The 20,159-nt window shown below is 38.4% G+C and overlaps 1 protein-coding gene across 1 annotated transcript in view; it reads right to left on the bottom strand.

Annotated features, from left to right (window-relative positions):
- Positions 1–20,159, bottom strand: part of CNTLN (centlein) — a 206,565-nt gene that overhangs the window by 142,390 nt on the left and 44,016 nt on the right. Inside the window, exons 4-6 of the mRNA XM_074856182.1 lie at positions 16,489–16,623; positions 15,720–15,899; positions 8,879–9,012 (exon numbers count right to left, since the gene is read on the bottom strand). Coding sequence (XP_074712283.1) covers positions 8,879–9,012; positions 15,720–15,899; positions 16,489–16,623 — 449 coding nt within the window. The remainder of the gene's footprint in view (positions 1–8,878; positions 9,013–15,719; positions 15,900–16,488; positions 16,624–20,159) is intronic.

Here is a 20,159-nt window from a genome sequence, read left to right as displayed (position 1 = left end):
GGAAGGCCAACAGGGCAGATGTTGTAGTGAGAGTCTATTATAGGCCACCCAACCAGGACAGATAGGTGGATGAAATATTCTATAGGCATTTAGGAGAAATCTCATGATCGCTTGCCCTTCTTCTTGTGGGAGACTTTAACTTCCCAGACATCTGCTGGAAATACAACACAGCAGAGCGGGACCAGTCCCGGAGATTCCTGGAATGTGTAGCAGATAACACCCTGACACAGCCGGTGAGTGAACCAACCAGAGAGGGTGCCCTGCTGGATCTCCTCTTTCTGAACAGAGAAGGACTGGTGGATGATGTGGTGGTCAGAGGATGACTAGGGCACAGCGATCATGAAATAATAGAGTTCTCTATTCTTAGAGAGGCCAGGAGAGCGGGCAGCAGAACTGATATCCTGGACTTCCAAAGAGCTAACTTTCACTTGTTTAGGCACCTGCTTGACAGATTCCCTTGGGAGATGGTCCCGAAGGGTACAGGGGTCCAGGAAGGCTGGGCACTCTTTAAGAAGGAAGTGTTAATGGCACAGGAGCAGGCTGTCCCCAGGTGCTGTAAGAGAAGCCAGTGGCAGAGAAGACCACCCTGGCTGAACAGGGAGCTTTGGCTGCAACTCAGGGAGAAAAGGAGAGTTTACAGCCTTTGGAAGAAGGGGCTAGTGAGTCACAATGATTACAAAGATGCTGTGAGGTTATGCAGGGTGGAAATCAGGAGGTCTAAAGCCCAGCTAGAAATTAATCTGGTTTCAGCAATCAAGGATAACAAGAAATGTTTCTGTAAGTATGTCAACATCAAAAGAAAGACCAGGGAGAGCCTCCATTCCCTGCTAGACGCAGGAGGAAACATGGCAACGAGTGATGAGGAAAAGGCTGAGGTGCTTAATGCCTTCTTTGCCTCAGTCTTTAATAACAAGACTAGTTGTATTGAGGGAATCCAGCCTCCTCAGCCAGAGGACAGAGACTGGGAGAACAACCCCCCCGCAATCCAGGAGGAGATAGTCAGTGACCTACTGCAGTGACCTCCTACTGAAGGAGCTGGCTGGGGTGCTCAACAAGCCGCTTTCCATCATTTACCACAGTCCTGGCTGACCAGGGAGGTCCCAACAGATTGGAAATTGGCCAGTGTGACACCCATATGTAAGAAAGGTCAGAAGAATGATCCGGGAAATTACAGGCCTGTCAGTTTCACTTGTGCCAGGGAAGCTGATGGAGCAGCTCATCCTGAGGACCATCATACAACATCTGCAGGACAACCAGATGATCAGGCGCAGTCAGCATGGGTTTATGAAAGGCAGGTCCTGCCTGACAAACCTGATCTCCTTCTAAGTCAGGGCGACCTGCTTATTGGATGAGGGAAAGGCTGTGGATGTTGTCTACCTTGACTTTAGTAAGGCCTTTCACACCATTTCCCACAGCATTCTACTGGCAAAACTGGCTGCTCGAGGCTTGGATGGGCACACACTTCGCTGGGTAAAACACTGGCTGGATGGCCAGGCCCAAAGAGTGGTGGTGAATGGAGTTAAATCCAGTTGGTGGCCGGTCACAAGTGGTGTCCACCAGGGCTCGGTTTTGGGGCCACTCCTGTTTAACATCTTTATTGATGATCTAGATGAGGGGATCGAGTGCACCATCAGTCAGTTTGCAGATGACACCAAGTTGGGTGGGAGTGTTGATCTGCTCGAGGGTAGGGAGGCTCTGCAGAGAGATCTGGACAGGCTGGAGCGATGGGCTAAGGCCAACTGGAGGAGTTTCACTAAGGCCAAATGCCGGGTGCTGCACTTGGGCCACAACAACCCCCAGCAGCGCTACAGGCTTGGGGAGGAGTGGCTGGAGAGCTGCCAGTCAGAGAGGGACCTGGGGGTGTTGATTGACAGACGGCTGAACATGAGCCAGCAGTGTGCCCAGGTGGCCAAGAAGGCCAATGGCATCCTGGCTTGTATCAGCAATAGCGTGGCCAGCAGGGACAGGGAAGGGATCTTGCCCCTGTACTGGGCACTGGTGAGGCCACACCTCGATTCCTGTGTTCAGTTTTGGGCCCCTCACTACAAAAAGGACATTGAATGACTCGAGTGTGTCCAGAGAAGGGCAACGAAGCTGGTGAAGGGTCTGGAGCACAGGTCGTCCGAGGAGCGGCTGAGGGAACTGGGGTTGTTTAGTCTGGAGAAGAGGAGGCTGAGGGGAGACCTCATCACCCTCTACAGCTACCTGAAAGGAGGTTGCAGAGAGCTGGGGATGAGTCTCTTGAACCAAGTAACAAGTGATAGGACAAGAGGGAATGGCCTCAAGTTGCACCAGGGAAGGGTTAAGACTAGATATTAGGAAGTATTTCTTTACAGAACGGGTGGTTAGGCATTGGAATGGGCTGCCCAGGGAGGTGGTGGAGTCCCCATCCCTGGAGGTGTTTAAGAGTAGGGTCGACTTAGCACTGAGGGATATGGTGTAGTTGGGAACTGTCAGTGTTAGGTTAATGGGATGATCTTCAAGGTCCTTTCCAACCTAGATGATTCTGTGATTCTACGATTATCATCATACATAAATACCTGATGGGATACTATAAAGAAGATGCAGACAGGCTCTTCTCAGTGGTGCCCAGTCACAGAAAAAGAGGCAATGGGAACAAAAAAGCCCACACGAAATTCCTTATACACAAGAAAAATGTTTTTATCGTGTAGGAGTGGTCAAATTCTGGAACGGACTACCCAGAGAGGTTGCCAAGTCTACATTCTTGGGCACACTGGAACTCCACCAGACACCATCCTGGGCAGTCTGCTGCAGCTGATACTGCTCAAGACTTATTAATGACTAGCAGCACTTAATCATTAACCAATGTAAGGCTTTAGAAAATAATTCAGTAAAATACATTATGATTAAAATAGTAACTTAACTACAGATTCAGAAAGTATTGGATTCACACTAACTTATTATGAAGAATCCTATATCTATCTGGTTTTATGTATATTCACAAACACAAGATGTACAAACACACAAAGTATTTGGCTCCAGTAAAATATGTTGTACCCACATTCATGAAAATAACTGTGTGTACCCAAACACATTGGTAGGTAGAGAGGTGCGTGAAAGAGAAGCTAGCTGACAGTTAAAATTTCCCTGTTCTCGAGTTTAGAGTAAATACTCACAATACTTCGGCATTCCTCAATACTTGAGACTTGCGGGGGTCAACCTGATCCTGCCCTTTCGTCAGCTTTGACAGCAGACTGTACCTGAAGGAGTTAATACCTGAGAGGTGTCCCAGCTCAGGGGAGATGCTGGTCACAGTCTCACTGCAATCCAGGAGAGCTTGAAGGGTCTCACTTAGGGTGACTATTTATACCATTCAAGATAATTGACTTTCAACAGGTACTTTTCCACTCCAGGCCAACTCAAGTGATGAAATATTCTGGTGTTTTACAGCAGTTGTGTAGGTCCAGAACTTGCTGGATGTGCAGTTCTGTTATCCCCCTCCCTCAGCCACATCCCAGGTACAGAGGTACCAGGCTGTCAGGAGGTGATGGGCTGTTATTACCACTCCCAACCGAGAGGGAGGGCAGGAGCCAGGCACGTCAAGGGGGTGCCTTAATCCTCTGGTCCAGGGCCATTTGCAATCCATACTGCCCTAGGTTGGTATGTGGTCCCAGGAGGGGGGTTGGAATCACACCAAGACCTAAGCAGCTCAGCAAAGAGAGGTGGGTGGCGGGGAATTGCACCACCACAGCAGGACTATACGATCTCCAGGTGTCTGCCAGTCTCAGCCACTCAGTGATTCTGAGTGATTCTGTTACCAATTTGCCTGCAGCATGCTCAAAGAGAGTATAGAAAATCAATCCCATGACAATCAGAAAAACAGTTCAGGATAAAAATTAATTTCTCATCAAAATATCTGTTAATATGCAAATATTAGCAAACTACTAAGCTGTCTACAAGACAGACACCTCCCTGTCACTGCAGCAGTATAAGGATGTCAATTCCTAAGTAAAATGATACTCTCAGTCAAGCATGTAACAGAAGAAATGAAAAATTGCAAATTGGATGTAACAAGGTAATGAGTGGCATTTAAAATATATGTGCCTATATACACAGCCATATATATGTATGTATATATGCATCTACATGTACACACACAGATATGTAGAAACATATGCATCTACACATAAAATACATAATTTATATGTGGATGTGAACATGTACGCATACAAGTAGGATATATGTATAAAAATATAAGCACACATGGATAAAATGTTTCAATATACTCTACACTCCAAACAAATTTAAGAAAAAAAGTCATCAGCAACAACAGTAATCAAAAAAACAAGTTCCTCTCAGCTAAGCACCAAAACTGAAACACCTACTAGGTCTACTTTTTCCCCACAACTCCCATGCTCCCCATAAACAAACATACCACGATACACTGAGAGCATTTAACTCCCTTTTAACATTGAAGTCACCAGATATCATTGAGAAAAAAAAAAAAGCACACCCCTCTGTCTCTAAGGTAACACCTCAAGACCAGTACAATGGGAAACCAGTAAAATTAGAGAAAGTAAGTTGCACTCTTCAAGTCAGAAGAAAGAGCCGGGTATGAGAAACAGTCAGGTTTCTCTCAAGTCAAAACAGAAGAGCATTATCTTATTGAATTATTTCAACCACTAAATTAAGATTAGAGTAGCCTTAGTAGATTTTGCTCTAAACATTGCAAGGTTGACACTATACAAAGACCCTACAAACTGGACTGCAGCAAGACTCAAAGATTTGACACCTTGTCTTGCCAATAACAATACTGAAAATTCATACTATTGTTTAGGGTAGAAATAGCTCTGGTGCTCATATCTGACAAGAGTGTGAACTAAAGCTTCCTCCTATCCTTAGAGGATAACATTAAATGAAACCTTTATGTCCTGCATACACCAACAGTTTAACAGTAAACTGCGGCTTCCCTGAGATATAAATGAAGTGAGTAGCTACTGCCAGTCGAGAAGCTATGTAACTGTGCTGCAAACATTCATCACACCTACCACTTCAGGTGATGTTGTTGGCTTTGTTTCACCACCACAGTTTTGGTGAATATGCTGGGATTCCGAGCACCTCAGATATCCCTGTTATCAAGGGAATGTAAGAGGGTTTGGGGTAATTCAGGAAATCTCTGGATTCCATTACCTGTAGTTTAGAAATACAACACAGTGACAGGCACTATGAATTACGGCTTCTCAGTGGAATGGCATAGATACTATGAAATGGTTTACAGCACACAGCAAAGAACAACCTGAGAGTCCCAGAGCAGCAAAATAAGGGCTGAGTAGAAATCCGGCTGCCTGATAATTTACAGCATGGAGGTAAACAGCAACAGCAGTTGGGGGGGCAAAGGAAGAAAAAAAAAAAAGCACAATATTTTTACAAAATAAGTGGTTGTAAAAATGATAAGGGATAGATTTGGACTAGAAACTAATCAAAGAAATAAAGTGGTGGCACACACTTCCAGTAAGAACACAGGAGCAAGAAGTTCTAATTAATTTTAGAACAGCGCTTACTATATTTGCAAACAGTTTAATAATTCCTGGATACCTGTGATAGCAAGGCTCAAGTCTCAGTGAGTCAAGCAAACCTCTCCAGTTTGATGTTTAGAGTTCCACCAGAGCTGTGTGCCAGCGAGACACAGACCAGCGAGTGCTCAGCAGTAAATAGGAAGTTCTAAATCCTGATATTTAGCATAATTTTAAAACAAAAATCGCAGAGATGCATTGGAGTTAATCATCAGAAACAAACAGCAAGATTTAACATTCTTCCAAGAACATGAAAACTGAAAGGCTACCAGGGACTCTAAAATAATCCAGAAAATCTGGACTGAATGCAAACATGAAAAAATAACAAGAAAATGCATTTCACAACTACTTCAGGAGTTTGAAATTAAACCCAGTGAGATCAAGAGTGCTTTGCAAAAATAAAGCCAGCAAAGAAAGGGTTCTTGAAGACATCCACTGTGCAGGATGGATCCTGTAAATACTGTCTGTTCACTGGTCTTAGAAAATTTATCTTCCAAACCTCAGAAGTATGTGACAGAGACTACTGACTGTGTGGGATTTTCGAACACCTCTATTCTGTAGGGCCAGAGTTAGACTGGAGTACTTGTTCAAAATTTTGGTCCCTGCTAATTTGCTGAAAAAGGCTGCCCCTTAAATGAAACAGTTTTCTTAAGTGTCTACAGACAGTTACTGTTAAACTGAAAAAAAACCTCATGTTAACAAACTGACAGATATACAGAACAGAGCAAGAAGTTATGATTGCACAAGAAACAGAGCACCAGACCAGTTTGCACATAGACCCTTAGAGACTTTCTTTTCCAATTGATTTTAGCATCTACTGTAAAAATTTCACAGTATTTCCAAGGTGTTAGCTGAAGGAGTATTCTTCTGTATCTGCCTATACTGCATATGGAAGACGACACCAAATGAAGGAAGCCATTTTCCTTCCTTTCTTCCTCCAGAGCTTGCTTCTAATAATTACAACTGTGATCCTGGTCTGTTTTCAAAAAAGGGGAGGGTGGGCAAGGCAGGCAGGCAGCAGACAGGGAGTGAGAGACAGAGCAGTGGGGAGATCAGAGATTTGCAAACCAGATTGTTTTTTTCAGCTCCAAAAGTTTTAAATTGATGGAAAACTGGAGATAGTAAGGGAGATGGGGTATTTTCCATACTATTTGTGAAACAGTTTTCTGCCAGCATTAAACGAAAACTGAGAATTCAATGTGATACTTTTATGAAACCAGTTTTAAAGAACTAAAAAAAAATTAAATAATTATCAGTCTAAAAAAAAGGAACAACCAAATGCTTCAAATTTTGAAGTTGACACAGTTCTAAGATCTTGGCCTAAGAAGATGGGAAGATGTAAAGACATTATTTTCTCCTCAGATTTTTTTCCTTTAATTCTGGAGTTGCTGCTTTAACTTAAGAGTTTGGCTTTTGTCTACATAGACTTTCGTTATTTTGACTTTTGTTTTCATTAAGAAAAAAATGAAAAAATAGTTTTTATCTACGTATTGACACTTTGGGAAGATAAGGAGAAACTTCAGTATTCTATACCACAAAAAATACAGACTAAAGTTCTTAGTTTGTATTGCTAACTGCTGAAACTGCTGCCAGAAACTATGAATTTTATAAATGCCATTCAGCATAAGCCCTCTTCTTTTGTAATAGAAATGTCAACAAGAAACTTGTAGCCAAAACAGTTCATTAAGAAAGACTGGCAGACATTGAATTACAAAGATACTGATCCAATAGATACACATATAACAAGTGTAACTCACATACTAGTGATATGGAAAAATATTATCACTCATCCCAATACTAGATAAGTATCTAGGAAGGAAAACAATCGAGCACACAGAAAAACATATATGATCAGTTTGCCAAGCTCTTTTTTCATAAATTTAGAAGACTGGTTGTATGGAAAAACATACAGGAAGACTTCAAACACTTCAAAGTAAGTATGCTGTCCACCTTTTTGTTACTTCATGTTCAGACCTTATGTTCAAAAAAGTACTTATTATAATTACATATGTAAATGAGATGTCTGTAACAAATTCTAGGAGGTTGGTTGCCTTGCAGTGAATAGCAAAGAATACATTTTGAGAAATTTTAAGTTCAATGATTTGGCTAACTCAGTCTGCAGTATCCTAAACTGCAACCAATAAGCAGTAACTGCAAACCTTGATTACCTGACTTTAAAAATGTCTTCTTTGTTGTCCCTAGTCCTCTCACACGAATATACATTTCTGAGAATAATTTCAGAAGATAATAAAGCCTATTAGTTCATTGTCGATTTTCACAAATTCCAGTGACTGCCTCTTTCAATACAATTTGCCCTTAAATCTGCCTGTTTTTAATGATTTTTGAAAACCCAACCATTATACTTTTTAAATATGAAAATAATAAGATGTTGTTTTTCCTGTAAAGATTTCAACAAATACTAGGACAATAATTTAGGTGAGACACATCAAAAATCATATTTCTAGGTTTTTTTCCCCGAAAAGACTTAGATACTGACTCCCTACAGTAGGATTATTTCTGCTTGGAAAGCAAAAGAGGAGTGTCCATACCAATGGTTTCTGCATCCCAACTGCAGCTCTTCAGGCATAACCACAGTTTGAGGTGATATTGAAGGGAATATTATTTGGCTAATGCAGAAGTGATAAACACTGTGTATGCCTCTGAAACTACAAGTGAAAAATGCACAATTTCCTGACAATCCACTTGAAGTTACCAATTGTCTTCTGCCATTACCTTCATTTTGAGGAATTCAGTAGTCTAGTCAATTCATATAATTCATTCCATCCTTCATTTCTTTTCCATGACTCAAATAATACAGCACTAATCTTACAGATTCAGTGTAAAGAAATGCTGTGTGAGACCTAAGATAAAGCTTAAATCACTGCACTTTAAACCTTTAGCACAAGCCTATGCAGACATTTGCTGACTCGTCAGATTTTTCTCTAATTAAAAAGTTACAGCTAGACTTAAAGCTTTTCCAAGTTTAGGGCATTTTGTCTCTGCAATTAAATGTTTATTTCACTAATTATATTGGTATTTTATTACTTTCAGTGGAGACAGGTATCTCCAACCCAATGCGAATTACAGAAGTGTAATTTTTGAAGTCCATCCCTACTCAAAAACTGGTAACAATATACTAAGAGTCAAAATATATCAGAGAGAGTGTACATAAACTGTCATCTACTGGTAGACTTCCAAAAGCTTTACATCTTGCAGAACAGAATGGTATGAAAATACACTGTTGAACAAAAATTCCTCTAATGCAAGATACTGCTTTGTAAGTGGAGTAATAATCTTTTTGATAAGATTCAGAGTTAAAGGTAATGAAATTGTGAAATACTTACTTAGCTCTGATCACATCACAATCCTTTTGGGAGAGTTCTTCCTGTTTCACAGCTACTTGAGACGATAAGTTACTGCATATACTGTGCAACTCTTTCATTTGTTCTCTTGTCTCTGCTAAATCAGTTTCCAAATTCTGCAAAGAAAGCATTGGAAACGTATTAAAGATAACGTGTATGAAAGATTTTAAATCTACTATGTGTGTTAACTATGTATAAAGACATATGGATGTGCACATACATACATGCATATATTTATTTACCATGGTCTAAGCAAATATGTATAGGTATGTGTGCATGTATGAAAAATGTGAAATACCAGAAAAAAAAGGTATTTGAAATTTTAGGTGGCCACCCATTCCCACTGTAAGAAGTTTTTCTTAATTTGTTTGCTGCATGTGGAAAAAGAATCCTGAATCAAATCTTTGCAAAGCAATAGTACACTAACTACTGAACAGATAAACCCTACTACTAACAAAAACCAGCTATACAGTCATTGTTTTAAGTTCTCCAAAAAATACACAATATTGACACATGAACTAAGAATCACGGATACAGATTCATTTTTGAGAGTTAAATCTGCTCTGATTTTGCACTTCTAATTCAGTGCAAGGAATAGTTTCTTCAGGAAAAGAAGCAGCGTATAAGAAAACTTCTGGAAATGCTTGTTGAAAACAGTGTAAACAAGCAATACTCTGCCTTTTACAGTAAGCCTTACTGTAGAAGTTCATCAAAGTGTTAAGGTATATGTGGGAAATATAGCAGCAAGACAGCTTACTCAAGCAAGACTTCAATCTCTACATAGAACTAGAGTTCTCTGGAGCTTTAGCAGCTTAGAAGAGTACTTCAGTCCTTAAGAAGCTTCATATGACTATTCTCCCAGAGTGTTTTGAGGCAGGAATGGAAATAAAAATATTACAGCAATTTCTAGAGCAGAGTTTGAAGGTGGCAAGAGCCTTAGACCTGCTTTGGTATGAAGCTACTCAGACACAATCACTTGTTCTCTGTAAGGCAAATATTCCAGGATTCATCAATAATTTAAAATAAATACCTCCTAGTAGGATAGCATCACTAATCTACTGCCATTTTATCCATATATGGATATTATCCATGCCATGTATTAGTTTATCTTCCATTTACATACAGACTTAAAGAAATAAAGAACTGCATGTTCTTTCCTTTCAACGAATACCCCTCAAATATTAAAGGTATCAAAATACTTTTATAACTGAAAAGCAAATAACTAATTGCCTCTCTTTAAAATAGCATGAAATATCTTACACACATTTGGATGTATCAGAAGTGTACTACAATCAAACTCTTTGAATTTGGACAAGAATTATCATGTCCTGTTAATAACAGTAACAGTAATGTAAGGAAATAGCAAAATTCACTAGTGAATGAGGTAGGAAAACTATTTGTTTGGCTATATAACTGGTGTACCCAACTAATGAGTCATCATTCAATCTCAAAGACTAGCTAGCAAAAATTATTTTTTCCTCAGATAACAAAACTTTTCAGAATGAAAGGAGACAGTTCTATCAACACGTGAAAATGCTGAAGTGTAATAAGGTATTTATAACTTGCAGCCACATAATTTTACGGTTTCTCCTCAGTGGCTATTTTTCCACAGCAGCTAAAAATTATCGTGAATGTGAACAAAAATAACAGTAGTTCACATTTTCTGTGAATAAATCCTATTTGCCTATATTTCACACCCCACTATAGAGTTGCAGAGGTTTTTCATGGTAGAGATTAAAAAAATATCTGATTTTACCAAAGCTTAAGTCCCCATGATTCATTGCAGGAATGACTAGGTAACAAATAGTTTGAGCACTTCACCCCATTTGTGAATTACGTGACTTCAGATTTTGATTTCAACTAACAAATTAATTAGTTCAACCTTTTGAACTGATTTTGAAACCTTAATTTTTTTTCTGGAAGCATTACTGAAAGGGCAAAATGTGAAAATAGGAGCGAGAAGGGACTAGTTATACAAATAGCTTGTATACTGAAATATCATATATTGAGGCATTTAGTAGAGCTTTTGTACCCAAGTCAGAAATCTAAGATTATGAAATAACCTATAGTCTTTTACACTCAATTTCTGAGTACATCTGTTTTTTTTAAATCATGTGGAATTTATTACATTGCATTTTAGCCAAGAAGGTAGTTTCACTGCATAAACACACAGACTGAAAATTTTCTAAATACTAATTCTCCCAATCTTGATTTTCAAATTAAAGCTAATTTCAATTGTACATACAGACTGTTTAGAATTCAATCTTTTAAAACATATTAAAGCAAAGTAAGTGCTATTTAAAACACAGTAAGTCAAAACATCTAATAATTCAGTTATATGAGAAAGAGAATACATATTTTAAGAAAAATACAAGACAGTAAAAGATGCCTCTTTATAACAGTACTGAAAGTGAAGCACAAAAAATAAGTCTAGTCATTATTTCTAGCCATGAAAAGTGGTGATCCCAACTAAAATGAAATTAAGATAAATAGCATAATAGAATAAGAATAGAATAACAGAATTGAATAATAATTTAAGGAAAAATATTATAGGAATATTTTGATCATTTCAAGCCCAAGAACTAAAAACTCGGAAAAAAAAAAAACAGATAAAAGGTGAATTTAAAAGAACTTCAAACATGAAAAGCATAACACAGAGAAGGCATGAGGCAGCATAGTTGTGCATAGATTATGGACTCACTGTGAATTAACACTAAGGTTGATGAGGTTTCACTTTATTCATCTACAGATATAGATAAAAAAACATGTACAAAAACATGTACAAAATTCCCAGACTCAAGGCTGAGAGGCAGAAGTGACTTTCAGAAGGAGATATCATTTCTGAATTCAAATTATTTTTATCCTTAAGTATTTTTACAACTACTTGAGAACAGTACAGTTCCGTTATTGAATTTGCTCATAAATTACTTTTTAAAAGCATTTCAGGGACATGTTATATTGGGGTGCATATTAGAACATCATCTGCAGCCCAGTATAGTGTAGTGTGATAAAGTCGTATTTGGCCTCTGTGAATAAGGAAATTATTATTCTTTATTGTTTATAAGCATCCTGTTAAGAGTCAATCCAATATGGATTCTCGAGTGTTGAGTAATGGAAATGGGGAATGTCAGGAACAGAGAGAGAAATTAATTCAAACTGAAACTTAAATTTTCAAGCAAATATTTATAGGAAGAGTATATCTAAAAACAGTTATGAACTACAAAAATAACTGTTTTTACAAAATATTGATAAAAAACAATGAGATAACATATTACTACTTCCTAGAGATCAATAGTATCTCTTGCAGATACTATTGTTAATATGCTTCTCAATCCCTGCAACAGTCTTGTGAGATAACCAACTTTACCTAGCTCTGTCCACTAGCAAAGGTGTATAGTCACTTGTCTAACATCACAGAAGGCAAAGAAAAAAAAAAGGCAGAAGCTGGGGCATCAGACTCATGGACACATGCAGACTGGCAGAGACCTGGAGACCTCTCCAGTCACAGCCTCTGCCTAAAGCAGGTTGAACCAGAGGGTCCAATCAGGCTGCTCAGGGCTCTACAAAGTCAGTGGTTGAAATCTCTTAAGGATGGAGATGACCCAACCTCCATGTACCCCAGCTGCATTCCTGGGCTGTCCTCCTGGAGAAAAGGCTTCTCCTTACCTCCAGTCTCAGCTTTTTGTGTTCAGCTTGTGCTGTCTCTCACCCTTCTGCCACACAAAGCTGTGAAGATGAAGAGCCTGGCTGCATCTTCTCCACCCCCTCCTGTTGGTGCCAGAAGTGCTGTTGGATGACCCCAGCCCCAGAGCCACTGTTCCTCCAGCCTGAACCAGCCCACCCTACAGCCTCTCCTTGCAAGACAAGGTCTCAGGCCCCACTGTCTCACCTTCAGTCAGTTTATTGATGTCCTTCTTGTAGTGCACACAAAAATGTCAGTATCTAGAGTACTAAGCCGAAGGTATTGATTCCACCCCTGGCTCTTGGGGCCATGCCCTGCTCATGCCTCTCTAGGCACTGCTGGCCCTCACTGCTGCCTGGGTGCACAGGGCTGGCCCCGATGCAGCTTGCTGCCTGCCAGTGCCCAGGGCTGTCCCCCAGAGCTGTTCCCTAGCCCTGGTTCATCATTTGTCACAGTTCAGGCTCATGTTGGCCCACTTCTGTCAAGGTCCCCCTAGATCGCAGCAGAGCCCTCAAGCACATTCACTTCCCCTTTGGTGTCATCTGCAAACTTGATGAGCATGTCGCTGTCCCCTCTTCGAGGTCACTGATAAACATCTTAAACAAAACAGGTCCAGGATAGATCCTGCAGTACACCACTTCTTACCAGCCTACAGGCAGAGTACAACCCATTAACCACAACTCTGAGCTCAAAAATCCAAATAGTTCTTTTAAACATGTTGTTGTCCACCTATCCAGCTGTAACATCCTAACTTGGGTACAAGAATACAGCAAGACAGTGTCAAAAATCTTGCTAAAGTCTAGGTCAATCACATCCAAGCTCTTCTCTTGTCCACAGACTCAATCATTTTATCACAAATGACGATCTGGTGCCTCAGGAATAATTCACCCTTGGTAAATCCATGATTATTTCTAGTCACCTTCTCCATTATGTGCCCAGAAATTACTTCCAAGATTACTTTCTTTGTGATTTTCCCAGGGACTGAAGTGAGGCCAACCAACCTCTGTTCTTGGATTACCCTTTTCATCAGTGCTAGGTTAACGGTTGGACTAGATGATCTTCAAGGTCCTTTCCAACCTAGATGATTCTGTGATTCTGTGATCAAGGACTGCACCTGATCTCTGGTCTTCAGAGATATGATAGGCAGCAGCCTGACAGTGACATGAGTCAACTCTCTCAGCACCCCTGGATGCAGTTCAGCTGGTCCAATGGATGTGTCAGGTTCTCTCGGGTATCTCCCAACTCATCCATACTTAGTACTTCTCCTTGAAGTCTGTCTCTAGGCACAAAAGCTTGGGGGGAACCTTGTTGGAGAAGACTGAGGCAAAGGTGACATTCAGTACTTCTGCTGTACCTATTACCTGCTGTCACTAATTCATCCTTCCCTTTCAGCAACAGGCCCCCATTTCCTTTGTTCAGCCTTTTACTACTAAAGAAGTGCAAGAAACTCTTGTCATACCTATCATCACTTGCAAGTCACAACTGTAGGTGGGTCATCACCATCCTTGAGCGCCCAGACAATGTTTCTGAACTCCTCCTTTGTAGCTTTCACTGTTTACACTTCCTGAATACTGCTTTCCACCCTCACCCTACACTGGAGTTTAGCGATTAATTCTGTTTAGCCAAGCTGGTCTCCTGATACATTGTCCTGTACAAACTGAAGACTCTCCTCCTTAATTCCAGATCTGTACTGTGCTACTTCTCCCTTCATCTTCTCAGGATCTTGGTCACTATAGGCAAGGCTGCCATTGACTTAATTAGTTAATTGACTTAATTGACTTAATTAATCAGTTCTTCCTTGTCTGTGAACAGTAGATCCAGCTGTGTCATTCCTAATTGGCTCAGGGAATACCCATATCAAGAAGTTACCTCTGTCATGCTCTAGGCACCACCCTGATCTGCTTGTGACCCCACTGTGAAACACTGAAACTGCTTATTCCAACCCCTGGACTCACATGGCTGTGACACACCTTTCTCTCTTCAGCATGCCTTATCAGCCAGGAAGACAGATACACTAACAATTATTCTGATTGTTTTCACTGAAGGTGTGGATAACAATGATTTTCACTAATTTATCCAATATTACAAGAACTACTTTTGACAATTTGATAATTATTAAATCAGTTTAGTACACACTAAATTTTCTCCCCCAAGTATCAACAAACCATTTGTTGTCCTGGGAATCCTATAATCTTTTCATCATAACCACTCCAAAGGCATCAACTTGCAATAACTTTACTTCCCATGTTAACAGATCTGAATGAAGCTCTTCACAAAGGGTTTCCATCAGTACAACAATCAGAAGTGTCACCAAAACCACTGATTTGTTAGTGGAGAAAAAAAGGTGTTTCTAGGCAAGATGTTGATTAGGTAATTGCTACACTGAATATACCAGAAGGTCATGTACTTTGATAGTGTAAAAGGGCACAGCATTATAAGTGGTCATTAGCCATGTAAATAAAAAGAATCCACTAATTAGGTATGTATATAAGCAGCCATCAAACACTTTGATACCATGTTTGTGCCTTATTTCTTACAGGAATTTAAAAAGAACTTGCCAATTTTCACCAGCAAGCAAGACAAAGTATCATTTAAATAAAAGATACAATATTCTGTATCACGTATTCAATTATTTCCTTTTTCATTTTATCATAAACAATGAAAATAACTTTTTAATATATTATATGCAATAAGGCCTCTCACAGAGTAGAGCCCTCTGGTGGCTAGGACACAATTACAAAACTGCAGTTAAAAGTTTAAAGTGTTCTTCCAAAACAACAAATATGGAGTCTATTGCAACCAAATTATAGGTAAGTAAATTACACATTGAGAAAAAAAATTGTGAATTATAATACTTTTAAGCTTTTGTAATTTCACACACACATATATTTTATCTTAAAATACAGCATCTTTTATTTTTTAATTATTACATTTTAAGATGACTATTTGAAGTCAGATTCCTGCTTTGCAACATCAATTTTTAAAAAGCTGTGGGTCTTAAGTGAAGGAATGTAAATGAATGCAAGTCCCCACTGGTAGATTTGAATATATAACTTGTTATTTAAAGAAAATAACTTGTAGTGCAAATGTCTGGAGAAGTTAATTCTGAAATAACATCCAGGAGTCCATTCCACTTCATACCTTTATTCTGGTATCATTGCCAGATTTTTCTGTTTTCCACTGTGCCTCCTGCTTCCTCAGTTTCTCCAGGTCATTTAGCAGGTCAGCACAGCATGTATTTAATCCCTTATTTTCCTCCTCCAGGTTTTTTATAACCAGCCTGTTTTGCTCTTCCTTCTTCTGTGCACACTCCTCAGTGTCCTGTAGAACAGTACCACAAGGGCCGATAAACAAAAAAAGTGAGAACTAATCAGCAAATATAAACTGTGCAGTTTTACCCTCACAGCAGCTTCTTCTATATTTGATGGCCAAGGTCACCTGTGTACTTTTATTGGCCTCTTTCATGCAGGTGGAAGGGTCATATTTTTTAGCTGGATGACAGCTTTGATGAGTACACATTTGCAAAGAGCCCATTAATTGATCAAGCTGCCTTTGATGCTGTCCCCAGCTATTTTTGAGACCCACACAGACATATCCTCCCAGACCTCAGCTTTATCAATTAATAATGCCAGTCCCATCAGAATCTAATTACAAGAAGCCACATCTTCACACTCCTACTTTCTTTGCTCCATTTCCATCATTAACTATTTATCTGAAAGTTATAAAGCTTGGATTCCTGGCTTTAAAGCATATTCTTTGGAGTCAGTATGTGAGAAAACTGTAAGGTATAGCAAGGCCTAGGGCAATTTTTTCCTCCAAGCTTGTCACTTTCTGTGCCACAAAGGCTGACATCGCTTAAAGAACTACATCAAAGCTACAGTCTTATGAAACTATGTACAAGTCAATATACCTTAAGTTCTTGGCTTTTATCTTTAAATTTCTGGTTCAAGTTACTGAGTTCATTCTTCAAATGGGCATTTTCCTCATCGACAGCAATTTTTCTCTGTATTAAGTTGTTTATTTCCTGCTGCTGTCCTGTGATTCTCTAAGTTAAAAAAAAGAAGTCTGTTAATAGGCAAAAAGCAATTGCAAAATAACATGCATGTACTGGATGTTAGAACTGTGTATTTTAGACCTATGAAATGTAACAATCTGATATATGTAGTTTTATATCATTATTTTAATTTCATTAGTACTTTAATCACACTCAAAACCGCATGACTATATGACACAGTAACATAAACAAGGAACTGAATATATTGCTGCTACTAAACAAAAGAGCCCATAAATGCAGAACTAAATAGAAATTATTCAGTCAAGCTTAAAGTCATTTGCAGAAGTTATATTTGTGCTTATAGATTAAGAATACATTAGAATACTGTTTCACTTGCACTTTTAGCATACCAGAAACAAAGCCAAAAAGTAGAGTTCAAAATTCTCCAGAATTCATTAAAATAATGAGAATTAACTATTAAGTGAGGCAACCAAAAAGATTATGATACAAAATAGTTGTAAAAAGGGAATTAAATCTAACTGAATTTGTAGCTCAAGGAAAATAATACAACTCTGTTCAACACAGACAACAGTTTAGTGTACCCACACATAATAAAATCTCACTGCCATCAAAAAAACTTCAACTTTCTGTGTTACATACTTGCATTCTATTCTTAGGACATTCATACTTAAAACACCCTCACTCTTACATGCGTATTAGAACTTTGCATTTTTCTCCAGGAGTCTGTTTTAATTCCACATACAGTTTTGTCCCTTCCCTTCTTAAATCAAAATGGCATTCATCTAAAACATCTTCCTAGCAGTAACACTGTAACTGTAGTAAGAAATAGATGAAACTTTTATCTCAGGACAAAAATGCCTTTAATATACAAGATAAATGAAATGTGTTCAGAAACCTAAAAAATTATTGGCAAGAGGATATACCTTTAGATTATTCTACAATACTGGTGCTAACATACATTCAGGTTTTCAACCTCCAGATGGGTTAAATCTAGTTTACATGTATTGTCAGGCATGAAAAAGAATTAAAATGTGCTGAGAAAAAAACATGGAAAACAATACATTTGAAGTCATATTCAACAACCACTGATTTTAAACCTACATATAACAATTAGGGCAAAAACATAACTATGTCACTACTAAATTCAAAGTAACTCAAACCAAAAAACACAGGTATTATAGGTAGCAGCCCTGAACACAAAGCAAGCTGTGCAGGGGTAAGCAGGACTTGCTCCACGTGTTGAAGTGTCAGTGCGCTGGCATCCAGTGCACCCACACTGCACACGAAGACTATTCACAAAATGATCATCACAGAAGAATGGGGCAATTCTAAGAGTCTAGCAGTTTGAGTACCAGCTCTTCCTCAAGATATGCATGTTCTTCTCTCTACTCTGCACAAAAAATTACCAAGCACAAAGCAAATCTCTGCCCCTTCTGCTGTATTATACTGTAACATTTGACAGCTAGCTTAATAGCTAATAAACTACCTTTTTCAGTATTACTGGAGTTAAATCATATAAAAAGCATTAATTTCACATATATGATTATAAGACTAAGGATGGCAGAAATAATTTCTTTATGAATTATTATTAAACCACTACTGAACTAGTGTGACATTAAGACATGTGAAAAATATATTTGAAGATGTGCAGTAAAATGTATCTATGTAAATAGTCATTAAAAACCATACATGACTATTTCTTTGTGTGGATTGTATCTTTCCCTCGTTTGTTTTTTTTACATTTTAACAGACACCCTTGTTGTAACTTTTTGCAAATTACTTCGAATGTCTGTCTCTCTTGTGTAGACCTCTTCACTTTTCCTACACATCACATTCCCACCTTCCTTGCAAATATTTTTGTTGTTCTATTTCTTCTCCTACCACCATCTCCAGATCTTTTCTATACATTGTTCCGTCACATTTAGTAAATTTATTTTACCCCTCTGACACCTACTTCTATCCACACACTGTCACAAATATGGTAACACTTCTTTAAAAATAAAAAAACCCACCATACCACACTACATAGCAGAAAATGTTTCCAAGCAAGAACAAACCCTGCAACCAGTTCAGCATATGAAAAAGACAATATAATCCAGCTAACTTGTGTAGCAAATATTGGAAATAAGTAACTGTGAATAGCTGATTTTTAGTAAATAGAATAGGGAGGCATGAAGGATATTATTTTCCACACACTAAAAATTTCACTTTATCAAGAAAAAAGAATTATCTTTGTTGTACCTCATACCAGTCACAGTAGAATTCAAAGAATATATAAAATTATGTACTTTCTATCAGTAATCTTTAAAAAAATGAAAAAGAAAGTGAATTTGAATTGGAAAGAATGGAAAAATGAGAACAAATATTGAGAGAAAAGTGAAAGAAAATACAGAAATATTCTCATATCTTGGATTTTTGCCTCAGACATCATTAATTCCAACCAGCCAAGCAGACTGAAAAAAAAATAATCCCCAAACTACCTTGTATTTAAAACAGTGTTTTTAATTGGTAATTTAAATGTAAAACCTATAGCCTACTTGTTTATTTTTTATAATATAACTAACTCCCCTTCAGAGAATCATTCTACAGCACTGGCACTTGGAACAGACTTCAACCAAAGTTTGCCTAATATTATACATTCATAATCATTCTTCCATTTCCTCCAAAGAAAAACTAAACCTGAATTTTGTATTCAGAAATTTATAAGAAATTTTTCTCAGACACATAATCCAGTGCTTAAACCCTCTCAGCCTAGTTTGTTATCAGCAGACATTAGGGAAGGGATAATGAAATTAAGAAACCTCCTCTCAAATAAGGACTCCCCTCTTTCATATATTTTTAACTTATCAGACACCAGGCTCAATTTTCACTATTCAAAAAGGAAAATATGTGCTCTTCAGATACATTATTCCAGTTACAAAACCAAATTGTTGCTGGCAGACATGATTTAGTTGCATCTTAAAAAAGGTATGAATCCACATTACCATGGAAAGCATCAGTTCTTCTGTTTGCCTGCCTCCCAGTTCCCAGGTCCTCACAGAATTCCAGTAAGCGACTCCTTCAAGTCTTCCTTACAGCTCATTACTACTTGTTTAACATTTATCAAGACAAAGAGAACACCCTTAGAAATTCTACCTATCTGAAAGATCCCATTGGCTCCAACAGTTAAAAATTCACAAATACACACTCTCACAATCTCAAAGTGCAGCTCCAGCTCTTTAAGGCATCTAATTTTTGAGTACTCAAGCTACACTGGATTACTACTTAGTTTCATTATACACTGTGTGGAAACTGGTAAGCATACGTATATTTGTGAAGTGGAATCAAAGATCTTTCGGTCCTCTTTGGAATGGGATGTTTTCCAGCAATTTAAAGGATGAATGGAGACATGGAGGTATAAAAGTGCAACTAGATATTTCAAATGTTTGTTCCATATTGCTGAGATGAAATTTTAAACTCAAATAAGCTACTTACATTGCATACTTTGCAGGATAATCAGACAGATTATCCTGAATCAGGCTCGCACACTAATTACTTATCCCCACAACTGACCCACTTAAGACTTT

This window comes from Strix uralensis, chromosome Z (genome assembly GCF_047716275.1).
Source record: "Strix uralensis isolate ZFMK-TIS-50842 chromosome Z, bStrUra1, whole genome shotgun sequence".
NCBI lineage: Eukaryota > Metazoa > Chordata > Aves > Strigiformes > Strigidae > Strix > Strix uralensis.
The sequence above is the reverse complement of the archived record's forward strand: the minus strand, read 5'-3'. Positions and strand labels throughout refer to the sequence as shown.